Source organism: Solanum tuberosum, unplaced genomic scaffold, assembly GCF_000226075.1.
Source record: "Solanum tuberosum cultivar DM 1-3 516 R44 unplaced genomic scaffold, SolTub_3.0 scf00234, whole genome shotgun sequence".
NCBI classification, from domain to species: domain Eukaryota; kingdom Viridiplantae; phylum Streptophyta; class Magnoliopsida; order Solanales; family Solanaceae; genus Solanum; species Solanum tuberosum.
This window is the reverse complement of record NW_006239168.1, coordinates 777,871-796,737: the sequence shown is the minus strand read 5'-3', so window position 1 is coordinate 796,737 and position 18,867 is coordinate 777,871. Positions and strand designations below refer to the sequence as shown.

The following is an 18,867-nucleotide window of genomic DNA, read 5'->3' as shown; positions in this document are numbered from 1 at the left end:
ATATATATGGGGGATATCGTAAGAATTCATAAACTTTAAATATGAATTGTCTCTCTTTGCGTTAATGTTAAGGATCATTGCACAATAGCTAACACTATTAACTGTTTATTTTTATTTTATAGTAAATATAAATGAATTATTTTACTTACTGAAAATACACAATTGTATATATGTTATTTATTTGTGGGCTATTTTTTGTTGGAGCGATTGACTGAGTGTTTATTTAAATTATAAAGTCTTCATGTTATATTATTGAATAATTTTTATAGTTACCCAAGTGAAGGGTGCATAAGAAAAGTAAAACCATGTAGTTACTCCTCAAAATTGACTTCAAAAGATAATTTTTTATATTTCTCAATCTTTTTTTCTTCACCTTCTGGATGAAGGAATTAATTTTCAGTATTGACTTAGTCTTCTTATAAGACATTTAATTTGTTAAAAAAAGGGGGTGAAGAACGTCTTTCTTCATAATTATATTTTGCCTCCGTCCAATTAATTATATATTTATCTTGCATTTTTAATTTTTTTATGTTTGGTTTTTCATTCGGAATATGTATTAGAGTCCTGATTAAATTCAAATTGTGTGCGCATTATAGGGCTCGTTTAAGGATGACACTCCAGACTTTCTCTATATATACCCATAGCTTGAACTCGAGACTTTTGATAAGAATGAAGCAGTGTTACCACTATACTATAACCCTGCATGTTGCTCTCAACTATATATTTAAGTCAATGTCATTTTAGATTCAACTTCGTAATTATTATTTACTTGATAACTATCTCATTTTATTATCAAAGTAAACGTTTACAACACATAATACAGTTTAGCAGCCAGTATTTCATAATTTCTTTAATGATATGATGGAAATTAAAAAAAAAATCATGATATGTTACATGAAAATACCATTTGATATTTTGATAAAATAAACAGTACTTAAGATTCTTGAAAATTATATAAATATGCCAAAATTATAAAAAGCTATTTGGTAAGCTTTGATCCAAAATTTTAAAAAATATGTTTTTTTGGAAAAATAAATTTCACAAGTAATATTTCTCATTGATATGTCCTCCCCTGGCTCCATGCAAATAAATACTTTTTGAATAATATTGTTTATCTATATATTGAACCAAAATAAAAGGCAATATTTTATAAGAAAATTATTTATTTATTTGGTTCTAATTTATATGGTTTACATTTCTTTGTAGTCAGTCCTAAAATGTCTATTTACTCTCAACGAAATGATTTATAATTATATTGTATTTTAAATTTATTTTAGACCATAAATTTCAAAAATCGTTCTTTTCTTCTTAAACTATATATTAAATTAAACTACACTATATAAATTGAAATGAAGAGAATGTTATTACTATTATTAAGGGACTGATCGATGCGCACATTTTGCTGTCATTGTCAAATACTCAGAGGTCCTATAGTAAGATCTAAATTAAAATTAATCTAAAAGTGCTCCCTTTTCTCTTTTTGTCTGCGGTAAACCTAGTACAATTTTATAATACACATAATCTAGTATTGAATTAATTTTTTTAATATGGTTTTGTTAAAAAATCTATTTTATTTCATGAGATCTAGAACCCCTTTTACAATTATTATTATTATTACTAGTGCATTTTTTGGCCTTCCTTATAAGTTTTCGATGGGATATAATAACGATTTTCGAAACATTTCTAAGGATATTTTAACTCTATGTAATTATAATTTTAAATATTTCAATGTCTAGTTTAGATATATGAATCTTCTCCTACATTATGAGCAGCAGAAAATATTTTGCTGGAAGAAATTCTCGATATTATAATGGGATGAATAAAAAATAATTTTTATTATTTAAAAAAATTATTTAATGAAATAATTTATAATTACACATATATTTAAGAGTTGTTTTAAATCATCAATTTTAAAAAATTATTTTTAAATATTATATCAAATTAAACGATATCACGTAAAATAATAGAAGGAAAATGTTATTTAAATGTGAATACTAGGCAGTATAGTGTGGAGAAAATAGATGTTTGAATTGGTCAGAGCTGACTTAAGTCAAATCCCTTTTGTTTCCATAATTAACAACTTTATGCTATAACTTTTGCTATTATTATTGATAAAAATTATGATGAAATAGTAAATATTTTTTTTATTTTAAAATAGAAATTTGGATTTGAGTTCTCTTCAGTATAAAGTCGTCTAGTTAGGGATTATTTTACTTATTAATATGAAACTTTTTTTTATGTGAGATTAAATTTAATTAAATTTTAATACAGATATTTGAAATATTGAATAGATTTTTTTATATATAAAAAAGCCTTCTCTTTCTCATTATCAATGTGTTAGAATGAGACTAGACCTAACAACTTGTTTCGACTTTGATGGTTGTTACGAAACAATGATGGTTGTTAGTGGTATATTGTGTGATATTTTGTTAATTAAATAAAATATCTATTTTATAATTGTTATTTAATTTTTTTTTATATTGTATCATTAAATTTATTGTTTTGTAATGATAAAAAATCTTGTTCTATGTAATGATTGATTTGCTTGTGATACTATAAATATCATTTTATTTTCTTCCTCATTTTGTGTAAAAATATTACAAAATAAATATATGACTTCTCCAATAATTTGACGCTACAAGACAATATATAATGTAACTTTACAAACGCTCATAAAATTGAAACAATAATAACTAACATGAAAATAATTATACAAGTGTTACACAAAGAGAAATTAAAAGGAATAGTGTTCTTACTTTAGATTTTTACGTGTTTTGTATAATGTGAAATTGTGAACTCAAAATCACCATGAATTGTGAATTGAAGTCTAAAGGGCAAAGACTGTAATTAGTAAGGTACTGAGATTAATATTTAATAATTATGTAGGGATAAAGTAGTAAATTACTACGGTCTTAATGGGTTATTAGCTTACCCAATATTAAAAAATTAAAACCGAATCGATAACCCTATAAATTTTTTTATAAAACCATTAAAAACACGTTAATCCAATAGCAATAAATCAATAGCATTTTTTTGATTTAATTTATTGATCAATTCAATTTTCGCACACTCTTACGTCAATTAATGAAAATTTTATATTATCTAAAATAAAATAGATCCACCACCCCACTCCACCCAAAATAAGACATCATAAGCATACATAATTAACCAAAAAAGAACACATTTTAAATTGGATTACTACTATTTGTTTTTTTATTATTGGATATGTGAAGTGAAGTGATTATGTTCATACGAAAAGTGTCTAATCATGGTTTAATTGGTCAAAGAGTAGGCGGTCTACTAGATTTTATTACTATTATTAGAATAAGGTCACTCTATTATAAAACTCAAAAAAAAAAAAAACTTGATTATGATATAATATAGTGATTAACACTTAAATTCCAAACGATTCAACTAATTTCTCCATGGAAAAATTGAAGTGTGAAGGAGAGGAGTTTAATTATTATTTTTTTGTTCATAGTGTAAATGAGTCATAATAATAAATGAATCAATTAGTCATTTTGCCTTTGGATCAATGTGTGTACAAATAAAATACTATTATTAGAATAAGGTCACTCTATTATAAAACTCAAAAAAAAAAAAAACTTGATTATGATATAATATAGTGATTAACACTTAAATTCCAAACGATTCAACTAATTTCTCCATGGAAAAATTGAAGTGTGAAGGAGAGGAGTTTAATTATTATTTTTTTGTTCATAGTGTAAATGAGTCATAATAATAAATGAATCAATTAGTCATTTTGCCTTTGGATCAATGTGTGTACAAATAAAATAACAAATTTTTGATTTGTTATTTATTTATTAAGCTCACCTGATAAATATATTTTTAGAAATGTCCAAAGATTATAAAATCCTCATAAATATAAATGTTACTATAAATTCGATCATAATTTAAACATCATTTTAACTATTGTTCCTTTAAATTACAACAACTTATTCAAGGTGGATTGACAGCTACTTACTAATTTAACTCATAGAAGAAAAAAGATAACAAAGTCTAAGGGTGTGTTTGGTACGAAGGAAAATGTTTTCCATGGAAAATAAGTAGATTTTTGACTTATTTTTTCATGTTTGGTTGGTGACTAGAAAATATTTTCCAGAAAAGATTTTTTAGTGTTTGATTTATGAATGAAAATTATTTTTGAGAAAATATCTTTTATTTTTACTAGAGAGTAGAAAATAATTTTTGAATTGAAATGAAAATATTTTTATTTTGACAATTGACATGATACATATTTAGGTGTGTTATGGGTGCTCTGAAAATAGCAGAGTTAAAAGTATATTTTAAAAAAGGGAAAAGGCTTAAATATGCCATCGAACTTTCAGAAAAGGCTTATTTATGCCATCCATTAAAAGTTTGGCTCATCTATGCCATTACCGTTTAAGAAAAGGCTCATTCATGCCATTATTTTTTAACGGTGGTTTTGCAAAACCATTTTTTACACTTGGCCAATTATAATTCGGCCACGCCATTATTTTTTTCAGAATTTTGATTTTTTATTATAAAAAAAAATAATGACGTGGCCGAATTATAATTGGCCACGTGTAAAAAATGGTTTTGCAAAACCACCGTTAAAAAATAATGGCATGAATGAGCCTTTTCTTAAACGGTAATGGCATAGATGAGCCAAACTTTTAACGGATGGCATAAATGAGCCTTTTCTGAAAGTTCAATGGCATATTTGAGCCTTTTCCCTTTAAAAAATAACATGTTAAAAGTGAAATTCAAACTCAGGCTAAGCAACACCAAAAGAACGTTAAGCACCCACCAAGAGTCATTGGACCAATTAAACCATGTGTTCATTGAGAGCTCTATGTTAATCTTATACAAATACCTTTTAATTTCTACACAAATATATATGTTCCATACGAGATTAATTGGTGCTCGAGCACCCGGAGGAGTCTATGCAGATCTCCCCCTAGTGGGGTGGGGTGGGATAATTTATCAATATTATTGCATGTATATCCACTAATTAATAGGTGTTTGGAACTTCTCCACTAATACAAATTACTTTTAGACTTGTGGAATCTAATTAAGTTAATCCAAAATTAGGTTTGTCTAAGATTGGTTTAACTATGAGGGGGAATTATTATTGCAATTTCCTCCAAAATATTTGTGTAATTCGATTTTCTCTCTTTGATACATAATATACATTGTGTAATATACATCATATGATTTAGATGTATTTCGATATACATAAACCAATACTCGTTTAGTTAAACTAATAAATTATTGACGAGATTAATTTCATATTTTTGCACACATTTCAAATCTTAAAGTTGCTGTAAGGGAAATTCACTGCTGCTATGTCAAGGAAAAATGAATTACAAAGTCATCACTTACCAATACAAGAGAGTTGCATATTTTTCCTTGTTTATAGAAAACATATACTATACTATAACCACATATATACTTATTATATACATAATTAGTTCTAATCTAATAAACATCAGTACATGCAACTTCCACAGAGTCAAGGTCTGTTTGGCTTATCTATGAAGAGGTTTCCCAGTAGGCAATAGAAGAAACCCACAACGAGATCAATATCTTCTACTTAGCACTAACTTCCACAGGATAAACAGTCCTCACGGTTTGTCAAAGAGCACACCATCTGAGCCATTTTAGTTTCTTCGTCAACAGCAGTCTTTGGCTTTTCCTGCAAATTGAAATCCCCATGTGCAGTTTGTAAGAATGAACAAAATATTATGATGATGAGTACTCATAATTATAATGTTACTACTTACTACCTTCAGCATTGAAGTGTCAACTGTGAACTTGATAGCATCAGCTGCAGCACGTGATCGTAGATAGTACATTCCAGTTTTCAAACCCTACAATTAACAAGAAAGATGAAACTGAGACTCTAAATTGACCTGTGAAGACGGAACCTATAAAGATCGGTTCATGCTGTTCTAGGCTGACAACTAGGTTCACTTGACACTAAAAGGTCTCTTCAAATGGATGTTTGTACTAAACTATTGAGTAACAATACACCAGACCATTTCTTAGTGCGTATGCACACTTCAAAAGATCAACAAAACTTATAACATGAAATTGAAGCGTACCCTGGACCAAGCATGAAAATGAAGGGACGTGAGCTTTCCAAAATTGGGTTGATCCATATGGATGTTGAGGCTTTGACTCTGATCTATGTAGCAACCACGGTCTACAGCCATATCAACCAGGGTCCGTTGCTTGATCTCCCAAACAGTCCTGAAGTCAGTGAACAGTATTATAATGTAAGTGGAAATAAAGTGAACATAAAAACAGAACAAGTAATTAGTGAAAGTTCATACTTATAAATAACTTTAAGATCATCTGGAATTTCAGGGATTTTCTGCACAGAACCATCATCATATATTATCCTATTCTTAACAGCAGGTGACCAGAGCCCCATCTCGGTTAGGTCATGCAGAAGATGTTTGTTCACCACAACAAATTCACCACTGGAGAACAAAAATAAACCATGTATAAATCATATGCAACAAGTATGATAAAAATCAGCAGCAGCTGCAGGATCTGGCAGCTGGTGTTACCTCAGAACCCTTCGGCTGTAGATATTAGATGTATATGGCTCAAAGCATTCATTATTTCCAAGAATTTGGCTGGTTGAAGCAGTTGGCATTGGAGCTACAAGAAGTGAATTTCTTACACCATTATTTGCAATCATTTCACGAAGAGCATGCCAATCCCATTTATCTGATGGTGTTATTCCCCACATGTCTGGCTGGAGAATACCCTGAACAGCATAATATTATTTAGTGGAAATACAACGTGAATCAATAATACTTGATCAAAATAAAATCTAGCAGTCATTTCATGTTCTACAGTAGTGTGTATAATTTGTGTCTCAGCATTTTCAAATTCTCTTCAAACTTGTATCATATCTTCAAAGTTGAACTAGTAAGAAGATGCTAATTTATTTAGGTTAGTACACTTAGCAGTCTAACAACTATTTCGACTAAATCATGGATGACCGTCAATATGCACTGGAAAATCAAACATGCCATTCACATATTACCCATCAGTTAAATCTAGGAGCAAAAGGATTTATACCTTGCTTACAGGACTTCCTGCATATGTCTCATATGGGCCTTCCTTGGCAGCTAATTCAGAAGAAGCTTTTAATGCATGGTAGTATATTGTCTCAAATATGTCCTTGTTTAGCTGCTGAGCCTATACATAGACAAATTATAAGATCAGAACAATCTGCACAAATGTACAGCTTGGAAAGATGATTAGACAAAACTTACCTCCTGGGAATCAAATGCCATGCCAAGCAAAATGAATGTGTCTGCAAGTCCCTGGACTCCAAGTCCAATAGGCCTATGTCGTAAGTTAGACCTTTTTGCAGTTTCAACAGGGTAGTAATTGACATCAATAATTTTGTTCAGGTTTGAAGTGACTAATGCAGTAACCTGTCTCCCATGGCAAACAGAGCAAAATTAAGAATAATGTCAAGAAAAACATGTTCAAAAAAGTTGGTACTTAGAACAAAACAAACCTCTGCCAATTTGTCAAAATCAAAGTATCGATTTTTAGAACCTCTACTCCCCACAAGCTTAGATGGTTGTGATTCACCTGGGACCCCCTGAAAGATATTAAGGCAACACTACACTAAGAGGCAAGGAGAAAGTAGGACAAGTAAGTTTTAAGTATATCCCAATATTAACTACCTTCTCTCTAACATATCTTGGTAGAGCAATTGAAGCAAGATTGCAAACAGCAGTTTCAGTTGGACTTGTGTACTCAATAATCTCTGTACACAAGTTAGAAGACTTGATAGTGCCAAGATTCTGCTGGTTGCTTTTTCTATTGCAAGAATCCTACAATAACAAACAGAATATTGGTAAAGTAAAATTAAGTGCATCCCGACAAACAATGAGAAGCATAACAGAATCATATGAAAGTCACCTTGTACAACATGTAAGGGGTCCCAGTTTCTATCTGGGACTTTAAGATCTCAAACCAGAGATTTTGTGCCTGAACGACCTTCTTTGCCTTTCCCTGAGTTGACAAAAGAATTTTGTTTATGATCAATGCTGAATGATCTTTAATATACCATATAAATGGTGTGCAATTAACCTCAGTAGAACACTTGTTTTTACCTCTTTTTCATATTTTGTGTATAGCTTCTCAAAATCTTCACCCCAGCAATCTGCCAATCCAGGAGCCTCACATGGACAAAACAAAGACCATACCCCATTGCTTTGGACTCTTTGCATAAAAAGATCTGGTACCCAAAGAGCATAGAAAAGATCCCGTGCCCGATTCTCTTCCTGAAGAAATGGAAACATCATCCATGTCTTGTCAAATTGTTGAGTACAGATGAGCTTTGCCGTATGAAAGGAGTACAGCAATCTAGTGCAGTGGCAGAGAGCAAGTGCAGGCCCAATGGACAATATATTATACAATTGATGATAAAAAGAGTACTATACCTTCCCATGGTTCTTCCTTAAATCCAGAAATTCAAATATATCAGCATGCCAAGGCTCAAGGTAGACAGCAAAAGCACCTAAACACAGCATTACAGAGTGAGAAAAGTGAAGGTAGTCCCTACACCCTAAACTTCTAGAATTATCTAAACAAGCACAGAAATGAGGCCACACCCTTTCTTTTGCCACCCCCTTGATCAACATATCTGGCAGTATCATTAAACACACGCAGCATAGGAACAATCCCATTTGATGTTCCGTTTGTTCCACGAATATAACTCCCAGTAGCACGTATGTTGTGCACAGATACGCCAATTCCCCCAGCTGATTTGCTAATAACAGCACATTCCTTAAGAGTATCATATATGCCCTCAATACTATCATCTTTCATGCATATCAGGAAGCAGCTACTTAACTGCAGGCCCCAAAAGAATACGATGTAAAATCAGGGAACATTTTACCAAAAGATGCCAATGAACAGGAGGACAGTGTTGGGTAAGAAACAATTATTTTTAAAACATATTGGACAAATCAATGATGACTTAGTTGAATCATCAAATCAAGAAAAACAACACAGTATTAAAAGAATGTTGACCTACTTGAGGCCTTGGAGTGCCAGCATTAAATAGTGTTGGAGATGCATGAGTGAACCAGCGTTGAGACATCAACTGATATGTCTTGATGACAGATTCAATATCCTCTTTGTGGATTCCAACAGATACTCTCATCAGCATGTGTTGTGGCCTTTCTACAATCTTTCCCTGAATCTTTAAGAGGTAAGACCTTTCAAGGGTTTTGAAACCAAAGTAATCATAGTCAAAGTCTCTGTCGTATATGATCTCACTGTCCAGACGAGCAGCATTCTGAGAGAAAAAAGGTAAGCTGTTAATAAGTATCTCTACAGGAAATTATGAACAAGCTCTTGATTAACCCAAAGGCCAAAAACTTTAAAAGTGATCTTGATTAAGAAAAAAACAGCTAAGATCCAACACATAACCATTAAAGGAATATTCCAAATGGCAGTGATACCTTCATGATTATCTCATAAACTTCATCAGAAACCAGTGGTGCCTTCAATCCAGATCTCTCACTAACATGGTAGTACATGTCCTTAATCCTGTGATATTCCATTATTACAACCAGAACTTTGTTATTGTTGATCATTACACCGACAATTTAATTTATATGAAAAATAAAAGTAAATGGAAGACTAATGACCAATGTTGATTCAAATCACTTACGTCTCGGAAAATGATTTCTTGGTGTTCTTGTGCAGGTTGGACACAGCAATCCTTGCAGCCAGCTGCACCAAGAGTTTTGACAAATCACGGATTAATTAACACATTCATCATAGAAAAATACTTTTTCCTACTATGCATCATAGAAGCTTCAATATATCTACCTTATAACAGTGGAGGAGTTAATAGAAACTGTTTTTGTCTGCATGTTTCTCATTTTAAGTCAGTCATCTCATATCTTTATTCTCCTTTTTAATGTGTACCAAGTTTTTTTATAGGAATTATCCTTAGAACTTCACTATAAAAGGCATAAAACACGGCAAAGAGTCTAATTCCTGTTTATTTGTTGTTTGATTACATAAATCACCTCAAGATTTTAGCCTAGCTCAATTATTCAAACATGATTCCAAACCAACCTATTTTAAGAAAGCATATGCATACAAAGGCATGGTTGACCATTACAAAACTGTGGGGAACACTGAAACAGAAAGGAAAACAATGGGAGATCAAACTGAAAAAATGAACAACAGAAATATGCAAAGAGCAAAACAGAACAATAATATCAATTCCATAACAATGTTTAAATTCAACATATCATGACTGAAAATGAAAGCCAAAACCTGAACTTTAGAAGAAAAAAAACACAAATTCCAACAAGCAACAAAATTAAAAGAGATGTTAATAAATATTCAGCTTTAGCAAAACACAAGCAAAAAATGAACCCAGATTTCAATTTCCAAACCAACATTCTGCTTTCAAATATAAACACAACCACTAAAGCTGTAGAGTCTCTACAGCTATTTAAAGTTATCAAACGTTTGAATCGTAAACAATTAAAGAAAACAAATTAATCCAGACGCACAAAATTTCCCAAACTTGAACAAATGCTACAATTCAGCAGCATTACTAAAGATCAACACAATCAAAACGACCCAGAAGCAATTACAACTGTTTTTTAAAAAACACAAATTAACCAGACCCATAACTTGCGACACGGAGCATAGATCCATGAGTTAAAAAAACGCTAAATTTCAGTAGCATTTCTAAACATCAACACAATCAAAACCAACCCAGAAGCAATTATGAAAAAAAAAAACACAGATAACACCAGACCCATAACTTTCAACACAGATCACAAATTTATGTGTAAAAACTCATTAAAATTACAGTAATATGAATCCATAACTTCAAAAAAGCAACGGGTTCAATGCTAAAAACCTTAATATTGAACCCACATAGTTCAAATCCTAAATCCACCTCCAAACAAAAACATCATAAGCATGCCAAACCAAATAATTCAAAATCGAGTAACTCACACAGGCATAATCAGGATGATTAGCAGTCATAGCAGCAGCAGTTTCCGCAGCCAATTCATCAAGCTGACTAGTAGTAACACCCTTGTAAACACCAGCACAAACCTTCTGAGAAACAAGAACCGGATCACAATGATCAGTACTTAACCCATAACTCAATTTCTTAAGCCTAGCAGTAATCTTATCAAAGTGAACAGTTTCCTGACGCCCATCTCTCTTCACCACATACATCTTTTCAACAAAATCTCTTTGAGGAATTTCGTCGAACACTAGATGAAAGGAATATGCTTTTTTGGCCTCTTAGTGGAGTGATTATATAGGATAATTAAGAATTTAAATATGTTTCGGCGCAAATTAGGGTTTTGAGTTTTGGGGATTTTCGAAAAATTCCCGCCAATTAGGAAGAGCGAAGGATGAAGATAATATGGAGGGAGGAAAGAGTATAGGAGAAGCTGGACGTGGGACCCACCTGCTTAACCGGTTATTTTGAAATTAATTATCCCACTAACTAGGTGATAAGTTATTTTTCAATTTTATCTCAACTAAACTAAGCTAACTTTTTTCTAAAATTAATCTCGAAACTAATTATACTTAAATCTCTTATACCAAACAAACCCTGAAAACCATGTGAATGGTTTGTAAATATTGGATAATTGGTGGGAGAAAAAAAAAAGTAATTACTCTCTCAGTCCAATTTTAATTATCATGTTGCGTTTTTCGAAAGTCAATTTGATTAATTTTCAAAGTTAAATTAGATTACATTAATTCAATATTTTAAACAAAAATTTAGATATTCAAAAACAATAGAAAAAGTACTATAAATTTCATTTTTTTTATATCAATATAATGAAAAAATACATCGCAAAACGCTAGTCAAAGTTGTTATTGTTTGATTTTAGAGAAAAGGCATAGATTCCCCTTGAACTTGTTCCGAAAAGTCAGTTACACACTTAAATTATCATGACGACCTATTACACACATTTACTACTTAAAAATGAATTTATTTACTCCCTAAAATTGACGTAGCAAAATAATAAAAAATAAAAAAAAAACTAGCGCGTCAGAAAAAATTAAAGTGAAAAAAAGAATTAAAATATCAAAATCTTCCTTCCCCTCTCATTACCCTCTTCTTCTTCATTCTTTAATGTTATCACAACTTTTTATTTTTCATCACAACCTCAGAGATTCACAACAACGAGAGTATAGTACTAGTGTTGTTGGTTGTGGTTATTTGTTGGTTGTTCAGATCTGGAAGTGTGGAGCTCTTTGGAACTTCATCGGAGCCATGGCTGAAGCTTTGAGCTCACCGACACACCTGCAAAAGAAATCAAAAGAATAAAATCGCAAAGGGATAAGGTAATGAGGTCTGATTTGATGTTTTTTGGTGATTGATTTAAATCTTGAGTGGTTGTGTTTGTGGTGGTTTAGGTGATTGTTTGGTGGCTAATGATTTGTCGGAAAAGAAGAACAAATGGAGCTGGGCTTATGGTGGCAATAGGTTGGTTGTTCTTCGCTGGAAAAGACAAAGAAAATCATGATATAAATCAAATGAATGATTTTTCCAATAAGATTAGAGATAAAGTGGGTGGAATTTAGTGATAAAGAAGATATAATTATTATAGAATTTTAATAATTAATTAGTGTAAAATAGAGTTAATAAAAAGAAAGTTAATTAATAGTAAAGAAAAGAAAACAAAAAGAATATAAGAAATTATAAAATATGACGTGGCGGTGACATAGTGCGTATGTGGCAGCGAGTGTAATATGTTATATGCTGTGAGAGTGGTGTTACACATCTCAAAGGTGGTATTAAAATCAGTTTCAAATAGTAAAGGTGTGTAAGGGCATCTCCAACCTCATCCTCTATTTTACTCTCCAAATATAAAGTTTTCTATTTTTCCCGACAACCAACTCCAACTCCAACTCAATTCTCTATTTTACTCTCTAAAAAATAATCTTTTTTTCTCTCCTCAATATTATATTATTATTTCTATTTCATTTTTATTTTCTTATTTCATAATATAAATCATTTATTCTTTTTGCAAATAATTCCTCTATAATCTTTATGTAATACCATTTTTTTTTCAAATTCTTCATTTAATATAAAACTATATTTTAATCTAAATTTCTAAATAACATAAATTGCTATAATATTATATATAATACATATTAACGAACAATCCAAATAAAAGTGAAGTCATTGATGAAATATAATTACATCATATTTATTGTATCATCGTAAAATTTAAAATTTTATATAAATACTCAAGTTTCAAGACTAGTACGTTACTCTCATAACTGTTCTATTAATGTATTACGGAGTTCAAAATGAGCAATTTTTTGTCCTTATTTTCTTAGGTGTAGCTAAAAATTGTTTAAATAAATAATTTCATCTTGTATGCAATTAGTTCGTGTACTAATTTACTTCCCCTATTCCATTTTGAACTATTGCATCAAATATTTTCATGCTCATTAAAAAGTGTAGTTTAATAATTAATCACTATAACATAAAAGTACATTGTTTGAATTATCATGTAAATTTTGTCCATACTTCATAATGAAAATTAATTATAATTTAATTACATATTTAAAATGACAAAAAAAAATTAAAATCAAATTAGAAAAATTGTTAATTCGGAGTGGAAGTAGTATACTTATCAATAATATGTTTTAGATGTTATATTACTTAGAAAATAAATACAAATATTAGAGACTTAATTAATAATCTTATATAATATAAAATAATATTATAATAACTTTAAATTACATATTTAAAGTGACAAATTTTTTTTTAAAAAATAAAAAAATAATTAATTTGGATGGAAGTAGTAACTTGTTAGTAATATATTTTTAGATGTTATATTACATTAGAAATTAATAACAAATGATAAAGACTTAATTAGTAATATAATAAAAATAATATTAAAATAATCAAAAAGTAAAAAGAGACGTGAATAGTAGTTCTCCAAATTTGGAGAACTACTATTCACCTATCTATAATTGAAGAATACATAGTGAAATAGAGAGTGCTTGGAGAACCTATTCTCTATTTTACCCTCCAAATATAGAGAATAGAGAGTAAAATAGAGATGGGTTGGAGATGGTCTAATAGGTCGTCATAATAGTTTAAGCGTGTAACTGGCTTTTCAGGACAAGTTTAGAGATGAATTTATGTCCTTTTCCTTGATATTTTAAAAAGAAAACTATGACAATTAAAAGTGGACGGAGGTAGTAATTAGTTGTATAAAATAAATTTTTTTCTAGTTTTTCTTTTGGAAACGTTTATTTTACCAATTTTGTAATTTTTTCTTTGGTCTAATACATAGATAGACACTTTAATTTGGCGTCAACGAACATGTAAATGTTTCAACTTTGAAAATGCACATTTAGACATTCAACTCGTTCTCATTGTCTCATGCACATCTAACTCTTACGAAACACATAAATTTTAGAGTGTCTGATGATTATTTTATAAATAAAAGTGTTCAACTGAAAGGAATTGATACATCTAAATTTGTATCCTCAAAATTAAGGTGTTCAAAAGTTAGTTAAAGTCGAATTAAAATGTTTTGTCTCTGTATATTATGCGTTTACTTGTGGCAAATGAATGTTATTTTTATTTTTACCACCAAATTTTGAATAGCTCTTTTTGCTTTATTGAAAAAAAAAAGGGTATTAAGCTGAGTTATACTTCAATAAGTTTTCAAGTATATACTAAATCTAACAAAGAATTTGAAAAACTCAATTTGAAATAGAAAATTAATTTGTTACTAAAACAAAACAAATAAAAGTTGGTATAATAGGTAGAATAATGAAAGTTTATGTAAATTTATTACTTAATTTAGTACCATTTCTTTTCTCTTTTACCTTTAATTTGGTGGTAGGTAAGACTTTAAGACCACTTAAATTTGATGACAAAAGCTTTCATTGCAAGCTTTTAGAGCATTTATTTATCTCAATTTCTAAGATATCAAATTCTAATCTTCCTCCGCAAGATAGTTATTATGGTCTCCATTTCAAAATATGTGACATTTAAAATATAATTATGTCCTTTTAAAAAATTATATTTCATAAAAAGTAAAAGCTGTGTTTACTCCCTCTATTTTGTTTTATTTGTTTCTTATATTAAAAATAAATATTTTATTTACTTATCTATTTAATTAAATATAAACAGAGGGAGTACTAACTTACCTTTAATTAAATGTCTTAAATAAATAAAAAAAATAGCTCTTGAATTAGAGACATCAATATTCCATCTCACCAAGGCAAATAAAATAGGCTAAATTACGCAAACTGGTCATTGGGATTTGGAACTTCTACTTTACAAAAAATTAATGAAATTGGCTAAATACTTTTTTTCTTCTTCCTCCTTCGAAATTAACGGCTTCCTTTGTCATTTTCTTTTCTTCTTCGTCTTCTCTTTTTAAAAAAAATTAAAAAATTTGGTGTATCTAAAATGTGAATTGTTATGAGGAAATTATATATTAAAATATTTAAAATATCGAGAGGATTTCATATCTAAAATTTAGAACTGTTTAGAGGTGATTTTGAGCAAATTATCTTCTTCGTCTTCATGAGTCTTATTGTCTTTAAAAAAAATAAAAATCAACGTACCAAAAACGTGAATAGTTTAGAACGAATTATACATTAAAAGACTCGATGCATCGAGACGATTTCATATCTAAAATTTGAGATTGTTTAGAAGTGATTTCAAGTTGATCAAAGTTGAATATTCAATTTTCATGTACAGTCAATGTATACTTTACGTATAGTTAAGCTATATTTAGTTTGTTTGAGTGTATCATAATGTATAGTCAGTGTATAACTCATGATGTATATGTATGCTATATTGTATAGCAAATGTATACTTTCTATGACTTTTGACAAGCTATAATGTATACTAAGTGTATACTTTTTATGACTTTTGACTATTTTTTATACAAGTAAAATTTGCTATATTTATTGTAAGCTAATTAGTTTATCGTATATATTTAAAATTGTCCCAATAAAACATGGTAGCGAATATCTTGAGTTGAAAATCAACCAGTATGAGCTCAGTGGCGGAGCTACTTGTTTCTCAAGGTATCTAATTGGACACCCTTCGTCGAAAACAAATACCGTATATACTAGTAAAATGATATACAAAATGTTTAAATAACACATGATAAACACCCGTAACATAAACTTGGGATGATACAACTCAAGTACAAAAACAAATTTTGCTATGTGGTAAGCACATAAGTACAAAAACAAATTTTGCTATGTGGTAAGCACATAAGTACAAAAACAAATTTTGCTATGTGGTAAGCACATAAGTACAAAAACAAATTTTGCTATGTGGTAAGCACATAAGTACAAAAACAAATTTTGCTATGTGGTAAGCACATAAGTACAAAAACAAATTTTGCTATGTGGTAAGCACATAAGTACAAAAACAAATTTTGCTATGTGGTAAGCACATAAGTACAAAAACAAATTTTGCTATGTGGTAAGCACATAAGTACAAAAACAAATTTTGCTATGTGGTAAGCACATAAGTACAAAAACAAATTTTGCTATGTGGTAAGCACATAAGTACAAAAACAAATTTTGCTATGTGGTAAGCACATAAGTACAAAAACAAATTTTGCTATGTGGTAAGCACATAAGTACAAAAACAAATTTTGCTATGTGGTAAGCACATAAGTACAAAAACAAATTTTGCTATGTGGTAAGCACATAAGTACAAAAACAAATTTTGCTATGTGGTAAGCACATAAGTACAAAAACAAATTTTGCTATGTGGTAAGCACATAAGTACAAAAACAAATTTTGCTATGTGGTAAGCACATAAGTACAAAAACAAATTTTGCTATGTGGTAAGCACATAAGTACAAAAACAAATTTTGCTATGTGGTAAGCACATAAGTACAAAAACAAATTTTGCTATGTGGTAAGCACATAAGTACAAAAACAAATTTTGCTATGTGGTAAGCACATAAGTACAAAAACAAATTTTGCTATGTGGTAAGCACATAAGTACAAAAACAAATTTTGCTATGTGGTAAGCACATAAGTACAAAAACAAATTTTGCTATGTGGTAAGCACATAAGTACAAAAACAAATTTTGCTATGTGGTAAGCACATAAGTTCTTTAGTCTAATAAAGAACTTTGTCAGAAATAGAATGGAATTTGTAAAATTCGAATATGCTCATATTTTACAATGCCATCAACTTTGCATAATCTATATTTTCTCCTACTAATTAGTGACGTTCAAAATTCAAACAATATATATTCTTGGATAAATTATTTTTAAAATCATGATTTTTGTCCTAATCATCTTAAGTACTATAAGGTCGTTTCTTTCCTTTGAGAAACACAAGAAAAGTGATACATTTAGTGAAAATGTCATAAATAGTTCCTTAACTATATGAGTAGGTATAAAATGGTCCTTTAATTATATACTTATTAGATTTAGTCCTTCAACTATTTTAAAACTTATCAAATTTGGTCCCTTAACTATACATTTATTAATTTTAGTCTTTTAACAATACATTTCTCGATTTTAGTCCTTTAAGTATTTAAAAACTTATCAAGTTTGGTCTTTGTCAATATTCTTATACAAATAACTTAGATTTAATTAACGGAATCCATGTATCGATAAATTAAATCTTTTAGCCATTTTTTCTATTGTTGCTCTCTCTATTACCTTTTCTTCAAATTAACCTTATGCCAGAACCATAACCTCAACGATTTAAAATAAAATTCACGAGGAAAGAAAAGATAAGTCATAATTTTATTCAACAAAGAATAAATGAACCATATTATTGCTACTAATGACTTGAATAATATGATAAACTTTATTATAAAAAGAAAAATTATTACTCGTTAAATCCAAAGTTTGTACTCCAACGACTTCATTGAACGAAATTTGTTTAATTTTTGCAGAAATTGAAATTTATAAAATGGTAGATTTGCAAAAAAAATTAAATAGATCAATTTTATTGTTCAATTCATTTTATTTTACGTAAAGAAATTTGAGTAAATTAAATAAAATTCGCACTGATTAACATATTCAAGTGCGGATTCAAGTCATTAACAACAATTATATGCTTAATTTTATTAAAATCAAGATTTACATCTCCTTTCCTCATTAATTTTATTTTGAATCGTTGAGGTTATTGTCCTTATATAAGAGTAATTTGAAGAAAAATGGCGGAGATAGAAAAACAACTTAAAAAATAGGTTAAAGATTTTATTTCACAAAGAGTTCCGTTAATATAACCTAAGCTATTTGTATTAAAAAAAAATAGACAAAGACCAAACCTGATAAGTTTTTGAATACTTAAAGGACTAAAATCGGCAAGTGTATAGTTAAGGGACTAAAATCGTTAAGTGTATAGTTAAGGGACCAAATCTGATAAATTTTGAATAGTTAAAGGACTATCTCCGTTAAGTATATAGTTAAGGAACCATTTTAAACCTATTTATATAGTTAAGAGACTATTTATGTCATTTTCTCGATACATTTCAAGGAATTTAAATAATATAGTAGTATTAGTTAGTATGATTATTTTTTTTATGTCATAAAATCATTTTCATATGTTGTAACAGATACACATCAAATTTTACATTACTCAAAGTCTCAATCATTCAAGGTGTCATCATTTCAAATAAAAGCTTATTCATATTTGATATTTATATTAAATTTATCAGGTGAAATGACGTGGGAGACCCGTGTACTTGGCTCCGTTTGTCAGTTGAACCCTCCTACTCAGCACTTTGCTAACCAAACCCTCAAACTCATCAGAATACAATGTTTTAAACCCCTCTGATCATTGACCGATCTCATGTGACATTAATATTGGTGAGTTGG

At 29.5% G+C, this 18,867-nt stretch overlaps 1 protein-coding gene across 1 annotated transcript; it reads right to left on the bottom strand.

Moving 5' to 3' along the window:
• Window positions 1-5,309: 5,309 nt before the first annotated feature.
• LOC102602086 (ribonucleoside-diphosphate reductase large subunit) lies at window positions 5,310-11,441 on the bottom strand. The gene is made up of 17 exons (XM_006357279.2): window positions 11,014-11,441; window positions 9,701-9,762; window positions 9,489-9,576; window positions 9,059-9,322; window positions 8,634-8,874; window positions 8,463-8,539; window positions 8,133-8,303; window positions 7,939-8,031; window positions 7,701-7,850; window positions 7,529-7,615; window positions 7,278-7,442; window positions 7,081-7,200; window positions 6,561-6,763; window positions 6,321-6,470; window positions 6,090-6,237; window positions 5,772-5,855; window positions 5,310-5,680 (listed from the first exon to the last, which is right to left on the bottom strand). The coding sequence occupies exons 1-17, from the start codon at window positions 11,239-11,241 to the stop codon at window positions 5,585-5,587; spliced, it is 2,427 nt and encodes an 808-aa protein (XP_006357341.1). The 5' UTR covers window positions 11,242-11,441; the 3' UTR covers window positions 5,310-5,584.
• Window positions 11,442-18,867: the final 7,426 nt, after the last annotated feature.

Excerpts from the sequence above, each read along its gene's own strand:
- LOC102602086 (XM_006357279.2), bottom strand. The coding sequence starts at position 11,241 with ATGTATGTGGTGAAGAGAGATGGGCGTCAGGAAACTGTTCACTTTGAT. Across the intron at positions 8,304-8,462 it reads TAAGGAAGAACCATGGGAAG|GAAGAGAATCGGGCACGGGA; the intron begins GTATAGTACTCT and ends CCATTTCTTCAG. Across the intron at positions 5,681-5,771 it reads TTGACACTTCAATGCTGAAG|GAAAAGCCAAAGACTGCTGT; the intron begins GTAGTAAGTAGT and ends TTCAATTTGCAG.